This window comes from Perca fluviatilis, chromosome 5 (genome assembly GCF_010015445.1).
Source record: "Perca fluviatilis chromosome 5, GENO_Pfluv_1.0, whole genome shotgun sequence".
In the NCBI taxonomy this organism is placed as follows: domain Eukaryota; kingdom Metazoa; phylum Chordata; class Actinopteri; order Perciformes; family Percidae; genus Perca; species Perca fluviatilis.
The window spans coordinates 26,553,641-26,577,992 of record NC_053116.1 but is presented as its reverse complement, the minus strand read 5'-3'; the positions used below and the strand labels follow the sequence as shown (position 1 = coordinate 26,577,992).

The 24,352-nt window shown below is 41.9% G+C and overlaps 2 protein-coding genes and 1 long non-coding RNA gene across 5 annotated transcripts; 1 reads left to right on the top strand and 2 right to left on the bottom strand.

The window, feature by feature from the left end:
- Window positions 1-913: 913 nt before the first annotated feature.
- Window positions 914-18,732, bottom strand: l3mbtl1 (L3MBTL histone methyl-lysine binding protein 1). Of its 3 annotated transcripts, XM_039801964.1 has the most exons (23): window positions 18,693-18,714; window positions 17,827-17,935; window positions 16,348-16,530; window positions 13,519-13,703; window positions 12,613-12,742; window positions 11,363-11,525; window positions 10,939-11,077; window positions 10,722-10,770; window positions 9,519-9,607; window positions 8,659-8,763; window positions 8,443-8,578; window positions 6,614-6,705; window positions 6,128-6,279; window positions 5,116-5,192; window positions 4,736-4,821; window positions 4,071-4,181; window positions 3,627-3,795; window positions 2,714-2,816; window positions 2,365-2,553; window positions 2,223-2,272; window positions 1,610-1,767; window positions 1,463-1,525; window positions 914-1,166 (listed from the first exon to the last, which is right to left on the bottom strand). In XM_039801964.1, exons 3-23 carry the CDS (start codon window positions 16,511-16,513, stop codon window positions 1,032-1,034), a joined length of 2,547 nt encoding a protein of 848 aa, XP_039657898.1. In that variant the 5' UTR covers window positions 16,514-16,530; window positions 17,827-17,935; window positions 18,693-18,714; the 3' UTR covers window positions 914-1,031. The 3 variants fall into 3 exon arrangements, with proteins under 3 accessions (XP_039657898.1, XP_039657897.1, XP_039657899.1); XM_039801963.1 differs by lacking the exon at window positions 17,827-17,935 and having other exon boundaries at window positions 18,693-18,732; XM_039801965.1 differs by lacking the exon at window positions 17,827-17,935 and having other exon boundaries at window positions 3,654-3,795; window positions 18,693-18,732.
- On the top strand, window positions 7,021-7,402 carry LOC120559888. The gene is made up of 2 exons (XR_005639377.1): window positions 7,021-7,103; window positions 7,215-7,402. It is a non-coding gene; the product is annotated as an uncharacterized LOC120559888 (long non-coding RNA).
- Window positions 18,733-19,057: 325 nt separating the features above from the next.
- On the bottom strand, window positions 19,058-24,134 carry LOC120559568 (serine/arginine-rich splicing factor 6-like). Its single transcript, XM_039801392.1, has 6 exons — window positions 23,949-24,134; window positions 23,380-23,540; window positions 21,624-21,742; window positions 21,304-21,506; window positions 21,063-21,140; window positions 19,058-20,865 (listed from the first exon to the last, which is right to left on the bottom strand). The coding sequence occupies exons 1-6, from the start codon at window positions 24,053-24,055 to the stop codon at window positions 20,412-20,414; spliced, it is 1,122 nt and encodes a 373-aa protein (XP_039657326.1). The 5' UTR covers window positions 24,056-24,134; the 3' UTR covers window positions 19,058-20,411.
- Window positions 24,135-24,352: the final 218 nt, after the last annotated feature.

Genomic DNA, 24,352 nt, shown 5'->3' with positions numbered 1-24,352 from the left:
GTATCACTTACAGGTCACATTAACAGTGCAGTGAGAAAGTACAGTGTGGAAAATTTAAACACAAATGGCTTTCTCTCTGTGTTAACTTGTTCATTTGCCACAAACGTAAACCTTTCTCCAACAGTCTGAACAAAGCAGCTTCTTTATTTCATTTTCATTTTATCCTGATAACATAAAGGAGCTGAAATATGTGTTACGTTTTTATTGCACAAAACGTGAGGCTTGTAGGAGCCTCACTGACCAGCCTTGTCTACTGCATTAACTCCTCTTCTTCCCCCCCCCCCCTTTTTTTCTCCTCTGCCAGGTGATGGGTACAGCTTCAACTGACCTGTGTTAAGGCTTGCATCAATAGCAACGATTCGCATTCAGGAAGTAAAAGTACAAGTATCTCCTGTATGGCTGTGAGTGGCAGCAGATGCCGATGCCACACCGACAGAAGAACCAGATGGTAACAACAGATTTAAAAAAAATCGGTTTCCATCAGCCTTCAGCACTCCTTCTCTGTATTGATACAGAACCTTACAGATCTCAGCTAAGTGCAAAATCCTTTTTGCAAAATGTGATCTTTGTTTTACTATTTCCACTCAGGCTTTTAATGCACAAATTAAAACTCAGCATTAAAAACAGGTGGTTGGAAATATACTACTAGCTAAACATACCATAGACTGGCAGAGCTGTTAGATCTGCAGATCAGATGATGTGAAAACCACCAAACTAAAAACTTCTGATGTTGCAGCTCACCTTCATCACCCTCCTTCTATCCACCCTCCACACCAATTTGTCCATCATCTTTATGACATTACTCTTTAAAAATATCTGCATTTTCTTATTTCCCTTCTTCCAGTCTCTATTTTATTTCCCCCCTAACCCTGATCGGATATAACCCCCCGCCACCCCCCCTCCCTCCCTCTCTCTGATGGGTACAGGACACCAAACACATGAAAAAGGGGTCAGGGACTTTTCCCTGCAACAGAATGAATTTGGCACATGATGATTGGCAGCCTGACGGCCCCGGTCAGGTGAGGGCAGGATCACTTGAGTACTTCGTCTGTGCTCTTGAACATGAGAATGGCGTTGGAGATCTTAAGGGCGGGGCCTAGCTTGATGCTCATTATCTTCACAATGTCGGTCTGGGTCAGCAGCAGGAAGGCCTCCCCGTCAATCATCTGGGAGATGCAGACACAACAATGGTGATGCAACTGGACGTGGAGCTGACAGGTCAGGAAAAGGATTGTTTTGTTTGCCGGGGGTCTCCTTTTTTTGTTTTTCGTTTTTATTGGACAGTGACAGCGAAGAGGCAGACAGGAATACTTTAAACTGAAAGACACTTAACAGGCTGTTGTTTACACTGTTTTAAGTGTAGCATGGCTTTAAATACTGCAAAGGACTGTCTACACTTGAATACTAGTAACGCAAATGTGACCTAATATTTTATTCACACTTTTACACTTGGTGGTCTCACCTCTTCTTTGAAGAGACGAGCCTGGTCTTCACAGCCGATTAGATTCTGGACAAACATGAAAACCTGTGGCACAAACATGTCAGATTTCAAATAACCTAACCAAACCAAAATAAATAAATATTTAGGTAAGTTATGAGGTTTGCTCACCTCTTCAACGCTCCATGCCGCCACCTGGCTGGCGTGAATGCCCTGAACGCCGGGCAGCAGCTTACAGTGCTGCTCCCAGCACAGAGACAGAGTCCTGTCTGACTGATTGCTCAAAGCCGACATGAACAGTGACGGATACACACCCTCTGAGGACATGTCTGAGGACAAACACCCACGCACAAAAACATGCTTGGATTCAGCTGTTGATTTATGATCACTTGGACAAGTATTTCAGATTGAAACTCCCAACAGGTATTTTTCACGGCATACATTTTTGACACATCGTAGCAGGAAAAGAACAGGTGTAAATAGTTTATGGCTTTATCCCATTTAGATGGTCTGGCTTAAGTGGGAAACTCAAGGAACAGAGCCACCTATTTCATGCCTAAAATGAGTTGACTGCAGAGCAGCAGACTGTGTTGCATCTTGGGACAGATATGAGCCTGAAACAACATTCACACCTGCAGGTGACATGAAAGATTTCCACTGAAATCCATTCTAAGCTCCTTAAAGCAGGGTAAGGCTACAGGTTTGACAGGCGGACACCCCTGAAGCTGCAGAGTAAAATCCTCTCATCAAAGTAGGATATGTGTAGTGCATTTAGAAAACTCACCCTGGTAGTCCCTCTGCTGGTTCTTCCTGTATTTGGGAGGACGGCCAATCCTGATAACAGAGAATGAGATTAATGTGGGATAAAAGCACGCACGCACGCACGCACACACACCGCACACACGCACACACACACACACACACACCTGCCACGGTAATGGGTCTTCTTGGTCCTCTGGCCAAAGAAGAGGGTCCTCTTGCACTCTGAGTCTGACAGCTCAGCCTTCAGCCTGCCCTGGTTACGCTCAGCCAATGGGCAGCCGGATATGCAGTGATGGGCAGTAAAACGACCGGTCACGTGGCCTGAACCATCACAACCAGGAGTTGGACACTTCCTGTTTCAAAGATAGAGCCTTTTTTAAGGAGACTTATTACATTATTTCAAAACAGTTTTCTTCTGCTTAAAACTGATGTCAGGTTTGATGTGTATTTTGAATGGTTAGCTTAGTGAAAACCCCTCCATTAAATGACCTGAGGATAGAGAGTTCAGCTGACCTGTTGTGGAAGCTGTACTTGTTGGCTCTGGGGTGGCTGATGGGTTTACAGGGAACAGAGGAGGGGTAGGTGGCCTGGCCTATAGCAGGAGGTTCCCTCACACCTAAATACAATAAAATACACACAGATGAAACCCTCTTGCAATGTTGCAGTATGGGAGATTATGCCTACAGCTAACAGGTAGTGTAACGCCAAGAGGCCTTTTTCACAGTAGACATTTAACATGTCACAGCAGGAAAAGCACAGGTGTTAACCAATAACATTAATAATGGCTCTGTTTGTCCCAGTAAGTCAAGACAGTGAGCCAGCATGCACAATACCAGGACCCTGAAACTGAAGCAGCTAAATGGAATTCAGCCATCGTTACTTTTTTAGTTACACCTGTGCTTTTTTCTTAATGTGACTAGTCAAAATGTCTTCCGTGAAAAAGGCCTATTTACAGCGGCACATAATGATAATAACACATGTATATATCAGCATAACATATGGAAAGAAGTTCAAAGAAACTGGCAATAAAAAGAGGAATTAGTAAATTATGTGAAAATGTATAAATCAATCCACCCAAAAAAGATTGTTATAAATAACAACATAGGTGATTTAATGAATAAGCAACAGAGTAAATGGTAGAATTTATCAATGCAAATATAATTTAAAGGGGCAAACAATGATACAGGTGTATAAATACTTACTTAAAATATGGTTTTTCTTCTTTTTTTAATAGTTAAAAATATATACAGTATTAAAAGAGGGGTTCTCATTTTAATTAACATTTACAATTGGTTGCCCCTTTTACTTTTCCATTTGCTAGTTTAATTTAAATTGACATGCAGGGGCTAAATTGAGCTACGTCAGAGCAGATTTAATGCTAGTTATCAAGAATAAGTGATTTGAATTTTGAAGAAAATCTACTTCCAGTTTTGACTGAAGTGCTGGTTGCTACCATGGGGCTGCAGTGTTTTGGCCTCCCGTGGGGGAACTTTGAGCGGGTGATTGGTGGCCTCACACCAGCCTGCTGGGTGTATGTCGGGGTGATCTGAGTCCATCCACTCATCGTAGACATGACTCCAGCCGTCATAATGGACCTGAAGGAGGAATAGAAATGAAAAAATACTGTACATGCACACACACGCTCAAAATGCACACCGCTCAACTTGGTTCTGTACATGTAAGCTCTTATTCCAGCAGGAATATAAAAAACTATTTGCCCAGGGCCACAACTGACAAGTACACTTGGTTTAAGCTGTAATGGACCTGAGGGAGCTCAAGAAACATTTTAAACAATATCACACACAAACAAGATCATAACCTTCCTTACCTCAGCTGTTTATACACACTGACAACACACGCAGAGTAATACCTTAATGCGATGAGTCTCGACTTCCTCCACTGTAGCCACTCTGATCAGACCAGGACTTCTCTTGTCCACAGCCTCCAGTTTCATCTGAGGCTGGAAGCTGTGTGCCGCACGCTGGAGACCGAGCAGAGGATGATGGGAAAACACATTAACTTGTACGTTCAGCTAAACAACCAAACATGTCAAATATACTTTCCATAAAGCATTGGCTTTACTTGCACCAAACATAATGTCTACTATCCTATTTAACTTGGGGCATTGTATACCTTTTATCAGATATTTTACAGTTGAGAGATGACAGGAAATGAGGGGAGAGTGAAAGAAAAATGACATGAAACAAAAAGTCCTTAACCGGACTCGCATTAGAATCTGTTATATAAACACCTAAACTGTGCCTAATGTACTGACTGCAGCACTGTTAAAGATCCGTCAGCCGTAACGACACTCACGATATACTGTAACTGATTTGACTAGGACTGTAACGAAACATGCTTCTCATAATTTTTAATTACTTTGACATTTTTAGTCTTTTTAGTCTGGCTTTGCCTTCTCTGTCGCTGCTGTTTCCTGCCAGCCCATACCACAGATCCACATTACAGTTAGGTTTAATCATTTCATATCATACTGTGAATTGGATCAAAAATTGTACATTCATTCTTTGTTCTCACCACTTTAAAGGCATCAGCGGCCACCGCCTTGGAACCAGTCTCCTCCAGGTACTTAGACCAGGAGAACTGCCCCTGGTCTGGGTAATCTGGTGCAGCAAAAAAAAAAAGAAGTCAGTAAATACAAATATAACAATTCATCCCCTATATCTTCTTCTTATTTGTGCTAATCTTTGTGATTATGTTAAAGTTCATGCTCAAAAATCCATTGTCTATTTCAGGTACATGTATACAGTGTGTACTGAATGAATCACAGTTTAATAGAAGAGAAAGGAACAATATGACAAGAGGGATAAGTGGGCAGAGTTGTTTTAAAGGTAATGACCCATGTTATGACTACAAATATGATTAAATTAATGATTAACAGGGAACACACTGGTCACCTTGGGGTGGTGTTAGGGGGAGGTCCCTCTCCTGGCACCAGCCAATAGGGTGAATGTACGGACTGCTGGAATCACACCTGCATATTTTGAAAAACAACATTGTCCAGCCGTTTGATAGTTTCATTGTAAGAAAAGGTCAATAACTGGCGGGGTTTTTTAAGCTGGTCACTTTGATGCTGAAACAGCTTTAACTGTAGATTTTTCTGACGCCTATTTAAAGACTTATACTAACACTGATTCAAATCACTAAATGTAATGTGAAAGGCCTAACTCATGATGACAAACCCAGAGAGAATTATCACCCAACTGTACAGCTCTACTAAACTCTCTCTATCCTTTTAGCTCATTGTTTTGGGTTCATGACACCCTAACCGGTTCAGTTGCAGTGCCATTATTAACCCAGCAGCAGCAGCTGTTGTCAACACAGTGAATAAAATCCTGTATGCTATATGAGAAAAAACTGTATAAGACCAACAGAGTTAGCAATTGGTGAATGAAGTAGAGCATTATATATCTTATATTGAATATTCATCAGGTGAGCAAAAGCACAACTCCATAACGAATGTTACTGTTTCTATTTTAGCCATAACAACTCTTTATGATGATATATGCCATGGGTGTTGAGTTGTTCTTCCCTTTAATGGCCACGTTTAGATGAATGCAGCCTTACTAAACCTGTAGTTTGGTTAATTTGGTCCGGACTAGTCTGGTGCAACGGAAGTACATTTCCAGGATAAAGCCTGGCATCCTGTCTTTGCCCCTCCCCTTCTGCCATCTCTGTGTTACCCTTCTTAAAATCCCTTCGCTAAGAGAAACAACAACAACAACCTGCGAGCTAGCAAGCTACACGCTGAAAATGGCAAGTTTTGATGGAAATTTGAATTGTGCAATAAGGCGGGCCTGCTTGGTTCTTTCGGTGAATGACAGTAAAGATTTACTTAGAATATGTTTACAGCATATTCTTCAGTCATTTCCTAAAGCCCATTACATCCCCAATGTTTTTTAGGCTTACCAGTAGTCGTATGTGTCATCCCAGTTGTCAAAATGAACCAGGAAGCGGTCGTCCACAACGTCAGTGACGGTTGCTACACAGATGAGGGAGGGGTTCATACGGTCGACGGCCTCCAGCTTCATTCCTATCTCGAAACTGCACTTCACATCGATCTTAACAGAAAGCAGAAATATTAGAAAGTGCACATAAGGAAACAGAGACAGACAGAGCTGCGGACCAGCTGATAAATGTTAATAAAAAATAAAAATGAATTGCAAATATCAGACAGGACATCGGGCCTGACTTTGGCACTTTAGGTCTTCAACTATCGCTTTCTACTTAAAGTGAAAGTGTTTTCTGAGAGAGATAGAAGGTGCAAATTGCTTAAAAGAAATCAGTCTTATTATAACTGCTTCCCATAGAAGTTTTCCCAACCCTAAATCATACACCTCATCCATTCATCCTTGTAGATAATACAACTACCGTATATTATATAGTGGCAGTTACCCTCCCAGGACTGGCAAAGAGTTCTTTGGACGCCACTTGTGCTTTAGTCATTTTCAGGTAGTTGGTCCAGGTAAACTCTTCCTCTTTACAGCCTGCAGGAGCAGAAATACAGAGAAAAGGTTGAAATGACTCGTACTTCCAAAAAATCCCATAGTTCGACATTTTGGGAAATACCGTAAGCTTATTTGCTTTCTTGCAGAGAGGTGAAAGGTGTTATGGGTCAGTGTCTGTTTCCTTGTCCTGCCCGTTATCCTCTTCCTTTTCCCTTTGTTTTTTGTCTTTTTTTTTTTTCCCATCTGTTGTGTGTGTGTGGGTTTGTTGGGGGGGGGGGGGGGGGCTGTCCCCTGGGGAGAATCTAGGTCAAGAGGCGTGGCCACTCTCTCCTGCTCTGTTTCCAGCTCAGCTGCAGCACATCTCCACTAATCACCTAGCAGTTATCTACCCGGGCTGTTCACCTCTGCACCTCCAGTTCGTTACAACCATTCCAGTGGTAACTTGGCTTAGTACATTCTACTAGAGATTCCGTTCCTAGTATCCCAGCTTTCTAGCTCTGTTTGTTGCTACGTAGTGCTTTAGTTTACGTGTTATCTCCTCTGTTCAGATCCCATCTCTGGACCTGCTGCTCCCCTGCTTTCCTGCTGCCTGCTCGCCTCACCACCCAGTTCGCATCGCAACCAGCCTCTCCACCCAACTCCCATCACCGCTTACCTGGCCACACCTGGAGCTACTCAACTAGACTATCCCTCTCCGTTTTATTCCAAGTTTGTTCTAATAAACACTTAAACTGCTCCTCTGTGTCCGTGTGCCTGTCTCTTGAGTTCTGGGTCAAAACGAGAGCCTAACAAAAGGATTGATACTATTCTTATATTTGTACGTTTAATATGAAGCTACAGCCAGCAGATGGTTAGAATAGCTTAGTATAAAGACTGGAGACAGGGGGAAACAGCTAGCCTGACTCTAAAATGTAACAAAATCCCCCTACCAGCATTATTTATATCTTGTTTGTTTAATACATAAAAAAGTGGGCTCATCAACTTCTTGGAATGTCATTGTCAAGGCAATTTAAGAACAACATTTTTAAAATGTGTGCAGATTAATTAGTCGACAACGTGAGGTTGCCAGGCAACCAGCCGAGGCGCCCGGCCAAGAAATAGTTCATTAGTGACTTTTAGAGGTGCTGGTAGGTGGATTTTGTTACCTTTGGACAGAGTAAGTGAAAGTGAGTGTATTTCCCAAAACATCTGAAGATTTATCATGTGAAAGGTTAGGTTAAACACAGTCTATATCCTTGACGTTTCACTTCCGGGATTGCTCTGTTACTGCCGGAAAAAACGCCGGATTTCACTCATTTAGGCCGGATATCTGTTGTCTTGGACTTCCTTTGTGTTGGGATTTTAAACTCCGGTCAATTTATGAGGACTATGGTTAACTGCTCCTCAGATCTCTGCAGGGTAAATCCAGACAGCTAGCTAGACTATCTGTCCAAGTTTTCTGTTGCACGACTAAAACAACTTTTAAACGTACGGTACATGTTCCACCAAAACAAGTTCCTTCCGAGCCAATTTTGCAGCGGCACCACTGCTTTTCAAAGCCAAAGACGATTGTGATTGGTTTAAGGAAATGCCATTAAACCAGAGCACGTTTTCCTCCCATCCCTGAATGCTATGTGGAGTAGCCAGACTCTCTTCCAGCATGCTATGGAAGAAGGTCTGGCAAAGCGAGACTAGGTTAAACGTAAATGAAGGACAGGTTTATTTGTCCGTGCTGTCTTATTCTCTTCAGATTCTATTTGCTCTTTACAATATGTCCAGAGTGTTGTGACCTCTGACCTTTGGGAGTGTGCAGTTTGTGTCCTGTGCTCTCACACCAGCCTGTAGGGTGGATGTCAGGAGAGTTGGCATTCACCCAGAAGTCATGGCAGTCAGAGTAGCCGTCAAAATGAAGCCGCAGCCGGTATCCACAGACCTAAATGATGACATCGTATATTAGAGAAACGAAAGCAGGCTTTTAGATCCATCGAGCGTGTTTACGGTCGTCAGGCTTACCTCAGCCACAGTGAGAACGAAGTACATGGACGGATGCTGCGGGTCTATGCCTTCCAGCTTCATCCCCTGCTTAAAACCGTTCTTCACTGTTGGCACTCTCTGGGTCTGGACACATGGGATAATACAAAGATAATATTTCAGTAGAGACCGCAGAGATTGAAATAAAATGATGTGAAAATAAAGGATGGAGGGAAATTAAATCAGGAAAATGAACAAAAGATAAGAGTAGAGCAAATGGAGATTACAGAGTGTTGCAGACTGAAACTGTGTCGCTGTGTTTAAGGGTACTGCACCCCGGAACCTTTATTATTTAACCCAGGTTCCCCCCCCAGGGACGTTAAGAAGGTTACCCCGCCCTGTTGACATGTGCTTCTCCTGTGTGTTCCTACCTGTGTATGTGGGCTTCTGCAGACGTTAAGTAAAGTCCGTTAACAGTTCAAAGTGTGCGTGCATTATTGACCATCTAAGGTTATAACACAGAGTTTTTATCATTCTCATACTACTCTCCTCGAACAGAAAGTCTCTTTAAGACAAAGCTTGTGTTGTAAAAATGTTTGGATTGTAAAAGACTTTAAAATGAAACTCCCTGAACCCCAAACTCCATAACAGAATAAGAATATTAATGTATGGCCTTCAGCTGCATACATCTCTTTCTACCAGGTAAATTAACATTTCAAATTTCCTTCCTTAACAATGCTGCATTATTTTTTCACTCAGTGTGATAGATTTGGCCCTGTGCAGAGCTGCAGTGGTAATAAAAAAAGAGTAGTAAAAAATCATGGGTATACTGGATGAGCCTGTGTGAACATAGCAGTAGCTGATCCTGAAAACTACAGTCTAACTATTAAACTCAAACATACCTCTTGGAAAAGCTTGTTGGGCGCAGCAACAGCTTTGGTTTCCTCCAGATATTGAGTCCACGTCCACAGCTCTGTCTTACTGTCTCCAGCTTCATCAAAAATATAAGTGAAGTAATTAGTTAATTCATGTATGCAAGGAAACCGGGAAAGGAAATTAATTTAATGAACAGAATCCCAAAAATAAGTCATGAAGGAGAAGGGAAACAGACTCCCTAAGCAGCTAATGTTTGAAGAAATGTAAAAATTAAAATAAAAGTTCTGAGTTAAAATGTTCACCTTAAAAGTCCTATGACATGCTGCTTTTTGGATGCTTTTATATAGGCCTTAATGGTCCCCTAATACTGTATCTGAAGTCTCTTTCCTGAAATTCAGCCTTGGTGCAGAATTACAGCCACTAGAGCCAGTCCCACAATGAGCTTTCCTTAGTATGTGCCATTTCTGTGTCTGTAGCTTTAAATGCTATTGAGGAGGAGAGAGGGGGGGGGCAAGGTGGAGGGTGGGGGTGTGGCCTTGACCAACTGCCACTTTGGTTGTTTGCAACTCATGATGTTCTCTGGGCGGGCAAAGTAGAGAAAGGGGAGGTAACCTTGCTCCTTATGACCTCATAAGGAGGAGATTCCAGATCGGCCCATCTGAGTTTTCATTTTCTCAAAGACAGAGCAGGATACACAGGGCTCAGTTTACACCTTTCACCATTTCTAGCCACTGGGGGACCATAGACAGGCTGGGGGAACGCATATTAATGCTACAAAACCTCATAAAGTGAAATGTTCATGCCATGGGACCTTTAAAGCACTTCCATTCCTTCCCATTAATGGGAAAAAAATGAAGAAAAGAAAGAAAAGTGCTTAAAGGTCAAGAAGGACAAAATAAAAAGGTATTAAAGACATACAGGGGCTGTATTACTTGACACTAAAACACAATTCAATGCAGCAGCCCTATAATAATAATACAACCCACAACAGTTTGATAGTGTCAGAGAGACACTGATTCAACTTTATAATTTGTGGTGTCGTTGTATGGAATTGCATTATGTTGTCAGGGATATGTAATTATGACTTGACATTACATCTGTGTGTAAGGGGAGAAGGAGGATGGGAGGAAAAACAAATACTGCAAACAAATGAGCAAAAAAGTGCAAAAAGATATGAAAGATGATAAAACAGACAAATGTAAAAAAAAAAAAAGAAAGATTCATCGAACCTCCTCTGATGTGTCTGCAGTCTGCTTTAGAATCATCAATTTTCTCATCCTAAAAAAACATGTAACAGATATCACACGCGAGTAGAAAGCCAAGACAGTCACAGAAAATATTTTCAGTAATGATATGCCATATTCATGCTCATCTGACTGAAGTTACAGATATGAGAACATCTGGCTATCTCTGGAATGTTAAAGGGAAATAACGATGCTGTCCCACCGTGCCTTCGATGTCAGAGTCTTCATCAGAGGGACTCAGGTATTCCTTCCTCTTCCTCTTCCTCATGGGCTTCAGGTGATCTGGGTTAAGGGAGGAGACCCTCCCGCCTGCCGGCACCTTCTCTACCCCGACACTCCTCCTGAGGTGCAGAGAGGACAGGTAGTGTTCCTCAGGTAGAAACACATCACCAGTCTGTTTCCATATTTTCTATTATCATGGGATTTATTTTGACCTTGAACTCCCCACTGCAGGATTTTGGTGTACTTTACAGTTTCCTTGCACCCTATTTGTCTCAATCTTCAGTAAGTGATTTCTGTGTTTCATTAACCCCAAAAAACAGCCTTATGAACAGTATATATATTAAGATGCATATAAGATGTGTATATAGAGATGCATGTGTGAGCATAAAGGAGAAGTACCATACTTGTCAGTGATGGCCTCTCGGCGTAACTCCTCTGTGTAGGTCCGCTGAGCTCGGGGATCATGGATCAGTTGTCCCAGTCCAACCAGGACTTCAGGTTTGACCGGCACCAACCTCTCTGGCTCCACAGCTGCACCTCTCACAGAGCCGACAGGGGCCGACACATCTGACGTACAAGAGACTAGTTATTAGAAGGCTACAGGTGACTACTGATGATACAGGTAAAGACTCTGCTGTTCTACTATGCCTCACAATTTTTCAGCTGGATTTTTTTCAAACATGTGAGTGATGCCTGGTTGATATTTTTTGCAGCTGCACTCTCTTCATTTGTCAAGCGGAGCTCTGCTACAACTGATGTAATTATTGCTCAAGTGGTCATTGAAATACTGCAAATAACAATCCTTAAAGGAGACATATCATGCTCATTTTCAGGTTCATACTTGTATTTTGGGTTTGTACTAGAGCATGTTTACATGCTTTAATGTTAAAAAAAATACTTTATTTTTTCTCATACTGTATATCTTAATATACCTTTATTCACCCTCTGTCTGAAAAGCTCTGTTTTAGAGCCTGTCTCTTTAAGCCCCCCTCACAAAAAGCCCAGTCTGCTCCGATTGGCTTGCAAGAAATATATGGTGCAGTAGTTCTCAAGCCCTGAGTGGAGATAATCAAATGGGGGTTGGTATATTCTAATGAGCCTGCTTGTGATATAGGAAGGGGAGCCAAATCGGAATGGCTTGTTGAATCCCATGTTTTCTGATTAAAGCTATAGTGCATAGTTTCTGCCCTCCCCCTGAAGAATTCTAAGTAATGACAACAACACTGTCGGCACGTCCACATGATACAAGCCTTCTGTGACCGTAACGGACATTCATTAATATGAAAAAGTTACGCACTAAAGCTTTAAGGCAGCCCACAACAAACTGATTTCACAGTTCAGTTTGTGGGTTGGTAGGATACACAAATGTAGACACAAGCACTGAAAAAGGGAGTTTTTCATGATATGTCCCCTTTAACTACCATGACACCAGGCAATACACCAGGAAATCAGATCTTTTATTCCTATCATACAAAAGCTTTATCCATCAAACAAGGGCTATAATATACAGTATTATTATTAGTAGTAGTAGTAGTAAAAACCAAGGTGCTTCAAGGTACCTAATTTTGTAAAAGGCATTAAAATTGGCATTAAACTGCAGTATTTTGTGTTCAGTCCCTGGCGTTACTACAGCCTTATGTAACCATGACTCTACCTGGCTTGTCTGCTAGAGCAATTTCTGCGTCAGCGGATCTCCCAGAAGTCCCGACTGCTGGTGCAGTGGTGCTGCTGGTGGTCCCTGGGGTGATCAGTGTGCTCAGCGTTCCCACGTCACTCACACAGAACTACAACACACCGTCACTCCATCTGTTAAAATTTGTCTTAATGTGTGATGAATGATGTTTTGTCCATTCAACCATTTTTTCCCCTCAAAACAATGTATCAGACAATTTTGAAATATGTAATGTTGCCTGTTGTGTTTCTATGTCCCTAACCTGTTCCCATGCTAGCACACCCTCTTTTTAATGTGAGAATAGATGCATCACATTTTGTTTATCTAGTAGTTTAGCTTGTTACGGTGGACTCTTTTATACCATGATGTAGATTTCCACTCACCAACAGTCTACAAATAAAAAAGTTCAATTTACCAAAATATGAAACAGAAAAAAGTAACAAATCTACACATTTGACATTAATATTTGGTATTTTTACTTGATGACTTAATGTAGAAATCGGATTATCACAGATTCATTTTTGGTTAATCCCCTAATCATATCAGCACTAATCAATGTAATGTGTTTTTCATAAATATTTGCCTGTTTCCTGACATTTGACTGATGTGCACCTCGTTTAGTGTCATCTTTCTGCAGTAGATGTTGTGAACGAGGGTTTCCAATGATGTGAGTTATTCTAACTGCTGTGGGAATAAGATTATTGAGACATTACCAGGACAATCTATAAAGCACTTTAAGGAGAAAACAATCAAGTGAAAAACAACTTAAAATCCTCTCTAAAGACGATGCTGTGAGGGAACTGTGGCTTACTAGGCTGCTACACCAGGAGGAACACAAATGTAGTTTAATTTTTACGACAAATGTTTAAGCCAGAAACGGCACTTCACCTTGAGGTTGCTGCTGGGCAGGATGGCCATCCCCTCTTTCCACTCCAGAACGTGGACGATGCTACAAGCCCCGCCCACCTGTGCTGTCAGGGTGGGTGGGGCCGTCTCATTGGCCCTGCCTCCTTTACCTGGGTCTCCGATGGCAACAGGAGTCACCTCCAGCTTCTGATGGCCGGCAACAGGAGCTGAAAAGAGAGATGCATTCAAATGCATTAACTTTCTCTCTTTTTCATTTACCTTATGATACAAAAAACTGAGTTGTACCATGTTGACATATTAGCTTGCGTTACTAGAGACCCGGGTTTCTTCAGCTACCCTACATACAAACATTTAAAAGAGTCCTCTACAGATTTAGCATTGCACTCGTGTAACATAGTCAGAGTCACGATGGACACATTTTAAAGGATCAAAATTGATACAGCCGAATCAGGGATATTGTCTTTTTTCTATGATTAAGAGTTTATTGGTTTTTCAGAAAATTTAAACACACACACATATCCATCAGAAACATGAAGCAGTACACATACAACAAAATAGAATGAAAGGAAGACATAGCACGACCATAGACAAAAACTAAACTATAAATAAATTTTAGAAAATTATAAAAAAAAAAAAAAAGAGGCCTTGAGTTTACAACCTTGCCTATAGGCACAGTATTCTATCAAAATGTATCCATCAGTCATGTTTTCTAGTTAAATGCTAAGTTTGTGAGCCGGAACACCATTAAATGTCCAAAGTGTACGAATGATACTTCCCTCATTTCAAGTTGTACACCTCCACTTTGTCAAGCAACCTATAGGACAGTTGTTCAAGGGCAGCCAGCTGACCCAGAGCGGCGTGCCACAAATCCAGTCCTGGTGCAGAGGGGGCTTTCCATTCTTTGACCAGAAGTTTCCGGCCTAACATGAGGACAGTCTAGGTCCAGTTAGAGAGTGCAGGGGTCAGGTCACTTAATGCAGAGGGGTCCCCCAAAATAAACAGACTAGGGGTGAACGGGATATTCTGGTCGACAATTTTCTGTACAATTGTATGTAGGGAAGACAAAATGCCTGAATTTTTGGGCAACTCCAGAGCATGTGTACTAGGGTAGCCGTAAGGAACATAGCGTAGTAAGCAGAGGCTTCATGGCCACGCCCAAATATTGTTAGGACCTTCTCTAACATGTCACCGCTCGGTGGGACTAATGAAGGGGAGCCGAAGACCTGCACCAGGAGGTGTCTTAACTGAAAATACTTCCATTGTTGATTGCGTGGTAAGTCAAATTCCTGTCTAAGTGCCTCAAAAGATTTTAATGTCCCATCATGGTACAAGTCTCCAAGCACCCTAATCCCTTTTTGCAACTAGTGCTTCCAAAGGAAGGGAGATTTATTTATATAGAACTTGGGATTTTGCCAGATCCTGGCAGACTGGTGCAGATATGGATCAAATTTAAAGATCTTAGCTACTCGTTGAATTTCGGAGCACAAATCATTTTAATGATGTTTGCCTTGCCCCACATAGAGAGATACAATGGAGACCACCGCTCTATATCAGCCCGCAGTTTGTTCAGTAGGGGGTCAAAATTAGTTTTGATCAGATCCGTCAATATGGGGGGGGGGGAATGTTAAACCGAGATATTTAATGCCTTTCTTAGGCCAGGCAAAAGTGCCTGACCGGAAGAGGGATTTGGGACAGTATGGTGTCCAGTTGACTTTATAACCCGAAATGGATGAGAACTTGTCAATAATTTTAAATAGTGATGCAAGAGAATGTTCGGGATCTGTGACAAACAAAAGGATATCGTCTGCATACATCATCAATTTATGACATTTGTCACCGATTTGTATGCCTGGAAATGCAGGTTCTCTACGTTTAGCAACCGCTAGCGGTTCAAGTGCAACTGCAAAAAGTAGAGGAGAGAGAGGGTCTCCCTGCCTCGTGCCTCTTTCCAGTTCAAATGGGAGGGAGATGATGCCGTTTGTAAGCACTGACGCTGTGGGGTGAGTGTACATGAGCCTAATCCAAGCTATGAACCTTTTGCCGAAACCGAAACATTCCAGGGTCGGATCGGTGCATAAACTCCAGTACTTCCCCATACCGATACCAGCGTTTTAGGCAGTATCGGAGCCGATACCGATACTGGTATCTGGTATGGATATGGAAGTGATATCAATACTGGTATCGGTATCGGAACATCTCTACCTACATTACCCACTATGCAACTAGACTGCCGACAGTTCGTTCAGAGATTCCTGTGTGTTAAGCTAGTAGCGGCTAAAGTAGCCTTGAGCCACTAATCCCAAACAGAGATGAGGAGCAGAGGTCTGGTAAGCTCACTTCTTTTTAAACTTGGAGTCTTCAGCCCCAACCAATGATGACACAATTGCCATCACTTGAGTACGCAGCTTCCTCTGGAGCCACAAAAGGCTTTGATTTGTAAGTTCAAGTTTCCAGTAACACTTTATAGCCATGTTAATCAGGCAAATAGCCTTTGTGTTTGTTTCAGCGCAGAAACATGGTTATCATTATGTTTATACCTGAATTTGTTATACCTTTTAATACTTTAAGTTATATCTGAATACTGACTCAGAGCCAAGAGAACAATCCGGTCCAAGCATCTCCTTTTAGACATCAATAAATCATAAATGTAAATATTGAGACATACAGTTCAGCTACCAAGGCACTCTGATCCTTACACTCTTTTGTGAATGTGATCCTCAATTAAAGGAGATCAGGGTCTTTAACAGGGTACTTTTTGACACAGTAGCTTGTACTTGCATCCCAGAGTTAAAGGATGGTCTCTGTAAACCCTGGGCACCACCACACTGCCACCCTCAGATCTGTGCTCACCGGGTAGCAGGAAAGTCGTAGTGGTGTGGGGTTGGGGCCGAGCCTTTTTGGCCACACCATCACTCCCACAGACAAGGACGGTCTCGCTGGGGGACGATGAGGACGGGTCCAAAGGTGTGCGATCGGGTTCTTTGGGTGGAGCCTCCATGTTCACTTTGGCACTCATAACGTTACTCCGGAGCGCTGGAGAGCAAAGAGTAGCCTGTGAGGAACAGTACAAAGCAATTCTCTCTGGTGCAAAGAATTACACAAGTAAACACATACACTCAGTGTTGTAGTCAAGACCACCTAAACTGAGACCAAGTCATCTCACCAAGACCAAAGTGTAGGTGGTGGGGGGGGGGGTTAACAGTAACACATTTCTAATTAGAAATGAGTCAAGCTATTGGTTGCATTTGAAGCAGGAAGTTTTACATCCAATCATAGTGATGATGTTAACACATACAATTAGACAATGCACAGGCAACTTAGGGATATCCCTGAATTTGTGGTCTTGACTGGTCTTGAAATAAAATCCAGAGTCCTATTTATGCGAGACCAAGACAAGAGTAAAAGTTAAAATGTGGTCGATTCCGAGACCTTTAAAAAGTGGTCGAGACCGGTTTTAAGACCAAGACAGATATCGAGTACTACAACAATGCATACACTATTAATTAATTCCTACTACGGTCTAACTCACTAACCTGTACCTGTCAGATGATTAGTACCTCACGTGGAGTGAGTCCAAAATACAAGTCTGCTGCCTCAGTCTACTAACCAGTCAAGACACCCTCTTGCTACGCATTGAAGACTTTTTGACTGCTGTGATGGCCAACACAGGGCAGCTGTGTCGATCCTCTTTCTCTGAGGTTTTGTAATTTATTGCAGTATCTGCTTAATGTCACATGGCAAATAGAGTACTCTTTGGGGCAGATCTTAATGTCCTTCCCCGCCTCACCTCATCTGATGCAAGTTTTAGTAGGTGGGCCAACACCCTCCTATCAGTATTTTTTTTATAATTAACAATTTTTATTTAACTTTAACACAACCCACAAAACATACAATTTGCAACATGAACATCCCTCCCCCCCGTCATAACCACCCACCCAGACAAAAATCAAGTAAAAACGACAGTATTCAAGACCATACAACAAAAATAATAACAAAATAGACACTAAACTATAAACCAAATAAACATATGTATAAATGACACCACCATAAGCCCATCACGTCTCTCCCCAGCACAAAGCTTCCTATAGCCCTCCAGAAAGACCCCTATCAGTTTTTGTTACCAACTGTCTTGGCATTAGTGTTAGCGAACAATTCATTCAATTAATTAGATATTTTTTGATAACGAACTGAATCACCTTCTAAAACAATCCATTTTATTTCTCAGTTCAGTTGAGCAGAATGAATTAACAGTTTGTGATTCAGTACACTGAAAAGAACTGCTTTGCCCATCACTGCTTGGCATACTAAAAAAGTATTATACTTTCATACCTCAAAATCTGTGTTTTTGATGACCAACATTTTTAGATTATATGACCACGGAGCCTTTTTTCTCTCCATGTATACCTCCTGCTGCCTTCAACTGTTTCCTAAATTGGCTCTGAAACATAATGGATTAAGATTTATCAAATGTAAAACTACCAAGAAAAATACTTGGGGATAATTCCCCCAACTTAAAAAAAAGAAAAAGAAAGAATAAGTAAGTAACTTTTAATGGTGCCATTTACAGAATGACGACAGAGGCTTTCTCCATCAACAGCCATGACCCCTTGTGACTTTTTAACAGCCATCCATTACCTCCAAAAATCATGGCAATGATGGTGACTGAAGCTTGTGCGTAAAAAGCCTAAGTATACACACACACACTCAAAAAATACATTTCAGTTAAAATGGCGGAGGCAAAAAAAAAAACATGAGGCAAAAAATGTATAAAAGCGTTCTCCGATCCTGTGAAAATCCCATTTAGTGAAAACTGAACCATGTCACCCATTCCGGCTGCATCCCAAATGAATGAGCAACATTTCCACCCCACAACGTAGCACGTTAGATATTTCGTAAACATCGGCGCGACTGCTTATTTTATTCAAAAGTATTTAACTTTAACCCGATAGATGAATTAAACGCGTGGTATTATCAAATAAAGCTTAGCCTATATATTTTAAGATGGAAAGCTTTGTGGTTGATTATACCCACAATGGCCAAACGCTTTCCCCTCAACAAAAAACACATTTACATATGCACATTTAAACCGTAAGTGTACATGAAAGATGCTCGTCACTGCCACAATTAAAAGTAAAATCATAAATGAAAAATAAATTCGTGGTTGCCGATCAATTCGCAACTGAAATTTGGCTTACCAGCTATGATCTCCTGCGGCTCCGGGGCTCCGACTGCGCATGCGTGGGCCCCCAAGTACAGTCAGCGATCGTAGGCTATAAGACCTACAGACTTCCAGAGCAACCGCTCCACCTTCGATAGGACTAAATGAAAATAATGTAGTGGACTATCGATTAGTCTGGAGAACGGAGCTCGGCTGCTTTTAATTCAAAGTTAAAACAGCTTCTGCGTAGGCTACACCTGCAACACCCTGATCCTGTTCATTTATCCAAAAAGAGCCGTCAGTTAATGATAAAGCATTTATTATATAATTAGCAGGATATAGGTCACGTCGATACTGCAGTCAGTTTCTGTAATGCAGACAAAAAGCAACCTCACACGGCAATATTTTTTCATTAAGATCTTTAATTGAACATACAATAAAAAAAGGACAATTTTCTGTTAGATCTTGTTAGCATGGAGAGAAAAAAAAAATGTGTTCCACAAGATGGAGAGAGGGGGTGCATTCAGTCAGTCAGTCTGATGGCGGTCGTTATGAACCTACAAGCAGACCCTCCAGAGATTTTAACAATGTACCTTGCAAGTACAAAAACTCCAGTGCAAGCATAGGCTTGACAAAACCCTTAACCCTTGTATTAAACTTGCAGAAAAAAGAAAAAGAAAAAAAGAGATGAAATACAAACTGAAAATGACTCGAGGGGAGGGGGCAATCAGAACGAATCGGCAAAGGCGAGAAAAACAGGACATTGTATTTGAGGCCTCGAAGCTCTAGGTAAACCGAAATATAGAAAGTAAAAAGTGTCTTCCACAATTTACCTGCTCAAGGTTACAAAAAACCCAAATATCGATGGCAACAAAAAGGAAGAAATCAGTTCAATGCTAATCACACGGTCTATGTACAAGAGGTTAAAAAGGGATCATAATAGTCCACCTACAATGAAAGGTCAAACGTGAAATACAAACCCTTTTTTTTGAAAATATGCAGTTCAAGTTCTTGCATCCCAGTTGTGCATTTTAGAGTGCCGCAAGACATTAAGATTGGCCTATTCCTTTAGAAAACAATTGAGACTGCAGTTCAAAATAAAGGGGAAACCACCCCAAGACTGTAGCCAAATGCTATTTTTCTCCCACAACCATGCAGTTTCAATGAACATGAAAAAAAAAAAAAAAAAAACAGTTGCATCAACCAGTGGTTGAGGGACGCTCCAGACATATATGGACTAGGGACACTAAACAATGCTAGTAAATTGTATTTACCTACCAACCAAATAAGATCTGTTGCAAACTGAAATGCATTAATAAAATTGACAACTCAACTTTCGCTAAGCAACAGTTTTTGATTCATTAGTTTTTTGATTGGTTGGTGTGACAAACCTACAGTTTACCAATCAAGTTTAATTATTTGGGACACTGACTTGAACCATCTCAGGTTGCAGGTCTAAAGATTTTAAGACTAGCACTTCAGTTTTTGAAAATTAAAAAAAAAAAAAAAAGAAAAAAAAAGGAGAAGATGTGATTTTTTTTTTTGGAGTCGACGATTCAGTGACCAAAATTATTCCAATAGGTAGCCCTCACCGCGGTGCATCCTCTAATAAAACTGCATCTTCAACACCTTTAAGACAAGTGCACACTTTGAGAAAAAGTAAACAAGCAAGGAAGCATAAGCCAGTATGACAACACTGCTCATTATGTACAGCATAGGGATCAAGCTCAACAATGCCTCCTTTTTTCAGATTTCTCTAATTCTGAGACGCTGACCTAGACCGTGAGCGAGACCTTGAGCGGGACTTCGAGCGGGAGGCTGAACGTTTCTCCCTGGACTTTGATCGCCGGTCTTCTTCGTGTGGGGATGGGGAGCGGCAAGGAGATTTGGCGACACGCTCTCCTACCCCGTTCTCCATGGGGGAGGCTGAACGACTGCGGGACTTCTTGTGACCAGACATATCCTTGGATCTACTGCGAGATTCCCGCTCCGACTTTACCTTTGAATGACTCTTTGAGCGGGATTTCGATTTCCGGTCGGCTGAACGGGACTGGGATTTGTGGGAGCGTGAACGAGATTTAGATTTGCGGGAATGCGAACGGGACCTGCGGTTGCGAGATCGTGATTTGCTTTCTCCTGACTTGGAGCGAGACTTCCTTCCAGATCTGGAGCGGGAGTGGCGACGTCTTTTGTTGCTATGGGAACGAGACCTGTAAGAAATAAAGAAACGCATATGTTTTACTTCATGCTTTGACTGCACTAATTAAAGAAATTAATCGATTTCTTACACAAGACCAAACACATAGCCTATATATACACACCTTACCTATAAATGACAATACTTTAACTGGAACTGTAATCTGTATTGCAGTCTTTATGTTTTATTTTAGAGAAGACACATTCTCACCTGGAGTGGGATCTGGAGCGACTCCTGGAGCTCCTGCTTCTGCGGCTCCTACTGCGGGAGCGGCGGTGACTACGAGATCTAAGGATGGCAACACAAAGTCACAAACCGAACTACGGTCAATTCCTGTGGCAGATATCAGTGTTAAGAGTTTGTTAGCAACACAGAGGATATACAGAAGACCTTAGCGTGCATTTTCTTTTCCAAAAAGTAAAGCGTCAAAGAGCTTATTCAGTATTCCCACCTCGAGCGGCTGCCAGAGTAAGACCTTCGTTTGCGAGGCTTGTCCTCCACCAGACGAATCTTCCGTCCGTTGATGTCTGTACCGTCCAGCTTGTCGATGGCCCTCTTCATGTCTGAGTGGGATCGAAACTCAATCACACCCTCATTTGTGCGTTCCTTGTGGGCATCTGCATAGGTCACCTCTCCTGCCTGACGCATGAAGTCCTGCGGGACACCAAAAATGAGAGAAGAATAATGAAATTTACTGACAATCTCATGCTGTCGGAACAGTTACAGCGTAAACCAGCTTGATCCAACAATGGCTTGTGTTCAAACCTGTACCTTGAGGTCCTGCCAACTGCAGCGGCTGGACAAGTTCTCCACGATTAGACGGTACTCAGTACGGACTGGAGGTCCATACTTATCCCTGCCAGAACGGCTCCGGCTGCTGTAACCGCTACCTTTAAAAACAACAGCACATGAAAAAAGTTAGAAACGACAAAAGTGGCCAAGAGACAAAGAACTACTGGCCTTGGTTATCAAATGAACACAAGGCAGTGACTTGCCAGATAAAAGTCCAAGGGGGTTATAAATTTGAACTCAATTATGAAAGGAGTCCCTCTGATCCCATTTCCAAACACAAAGCTTCAGATAAGTGATCTACAGGCCACTGCGCGGGCTCTTTCTATTATTTGTATTGTACAGCATTTTGATGTTGTTCTCTGCTGCAAAGAGCACCACTGCATCTGTTTCCGGCAATACAAAGCCTGTCTTACTTCGGTACATCACACTGTGATGCTTAAGCTGCATAAACAAATGAACAGTGATGTTCTTTCAAGACCGCCGAACCCTGTAACACAAACAGAAAGGAAGTATCCACATAGGTTGCGGCCAAGGACACTGTTCAATCAAATTGAGAAAGAACGGTGTAAAGAAACACACCAATCTTTTGGTATTTGACCAGATGTCGGTCTGAAATTTGGTTTTCCAGTTTTCTGACTTACAACATTTTTTGATTGTAAGTTCTTTACTTGAGCCGCTCCAATTATGTTTGCTGTCAACATAGAAACCAATGGCAATCCTCACCATCACCCCTGGTCTATTGGCAAAAGGATGCTGTCATCATGGCTTCCGGTTAGGTCAGCCAAGGATCAAGGGGGGGCAAAGGTCACACACACATTGTAAGGTGAAAGCCAAGGCCAAACGGGACAGGCAGTCATCTTAGCCAGTCATCTTTAGCCTCAATGGACTCTCAGCCTCAGCCCGCAACTGGACTCTTTCAAATTGAAACATCAAGGACTTTTGTTAATGTTGAATATAAAAATATATATACCAAAGTTAAAAAAAAATACACATTTCACATGAAAATGTTAGTGTAGTCCTAATAATTAAGCTAAACTATACTAGCTAGCTTTGTAATGATCATGTGATTAGCTTTCGTCTGCGGTGCAAACAATTTGGAATTGCACTCCTTCAAAACATTGCTCACCAAAATAATGATCATCCAAGAGAACTCTCGCAACAGGAAAGCCTTGCTTTCAAGCTATCTTAGCTAATGTCAACTCTACAGCCTGAGTTCTGCTATTGGAGGGCTCTGACTTGCATATTGTTGTTCCACCCCATAATGAACCACAGACCAATCAAGGGTGGCCCATGATCACTAGGGAGGAGCAAAAACCAGCAGGTCACCAACCCTTGGCGGTAGAACATGAGAACTGTTCAGCAGGATGAGGCCGAACACGCAAAAAAAATAAAAATAAAATAAAAACTGTTAAACTGAGCAAGAAGAATGTTGATCAGGAACCTCTCCATGTGGACGTACTTCTACATAAGTTAACATGAATAGAGTAAAGTACCTCTATAAAAAAATAAATAAATAAGCAACCTGAGCCATCGTAAACGTATAGCCATATGATTAAAGACTTCTGGTTACAACCTTGATAATGTACCTGAAAATCAAGAGTCAGTTAAAATAGTCAAATATCTATGCAAGTATGTTCATTAGCGCCAGTATGAAACCAACAGCTCTCTGTGCAGTCCACATCGTCACTTCCCCCCGAAGGGAAGGGGAGGTCATCTTGTAAAAGACTACACTTACTGCGCCCACCACCCCCGTAACCCCCACTATGGCCATCTCGGTCTCGCCGCGGGCCCCGGGCATGTTCGACGATCACCCGCTCCCCACACAGCTCCTTTCCGTTGAGCTCGTACACGGCATCGTCTGCGTCCCGGTTATCCTCGAACTCCACGAATCCATACCTGGAAGGGAAATACGGATTTTTAAATGTAAAACAATAGAGCCACATCAATGAAGGCTATGTCATAACTTGAAACACGCCATGTGTCCATTTAGATCAAACCAGCTAACGTTAGTTATGGTGAGCTGGGCCCGCTAGCTCCGCGCTGTAGCAAACACAAAGACGCCATGTTGGCCATGCGACACTTGCCACACGAGCGAGACGCAAAGCACAAAAACTAACATTACAGGTTATATTCCAACAAAACAAACTCGTTGGTTTAGCTAACTTTATAAGCTGATTGACTGCAGAGAAGAAAGAAAAAAATATTTGCTTAGAAGCGTGAATTGTTTCTGCACTAGCGTTGACGTCGTAAACGTTAATGCTAACTTAGCTGGAAAATACCCGCGTTTGTTAACCACAAACTCACCCATTTTTCAAATCGATTTCCATGAGCTTTCCATATCCGCTGAAAAATCGTTGGATGTCTTTTTCGCGGACATGATAGCTCAGTCGTCCAATATACACACGAGGCATGATTTCTCGACTGTTCTTCGCGACGGCTCGAGTTGTTACCAAGCTGGGGCCAGCTGTCTGCCGTTAGCACTGTGAGCGATGGGGCCAAACTAGCCAATCAACGCGAAGCTAACGGTGGGAGATTTCCGGTATTATACTTCAAATTAAAAGCATTCTTTAATTAAAAATGATTAATGTTCCTATTTATGCATTTTATCACATACTGATGGGATGAATATGACTTCAAGGAGTTCAGGTATCAAAGAAACAATACTAAAAGCAGTTTAATAATATGTTGGCTATTTATAATAATTGAGA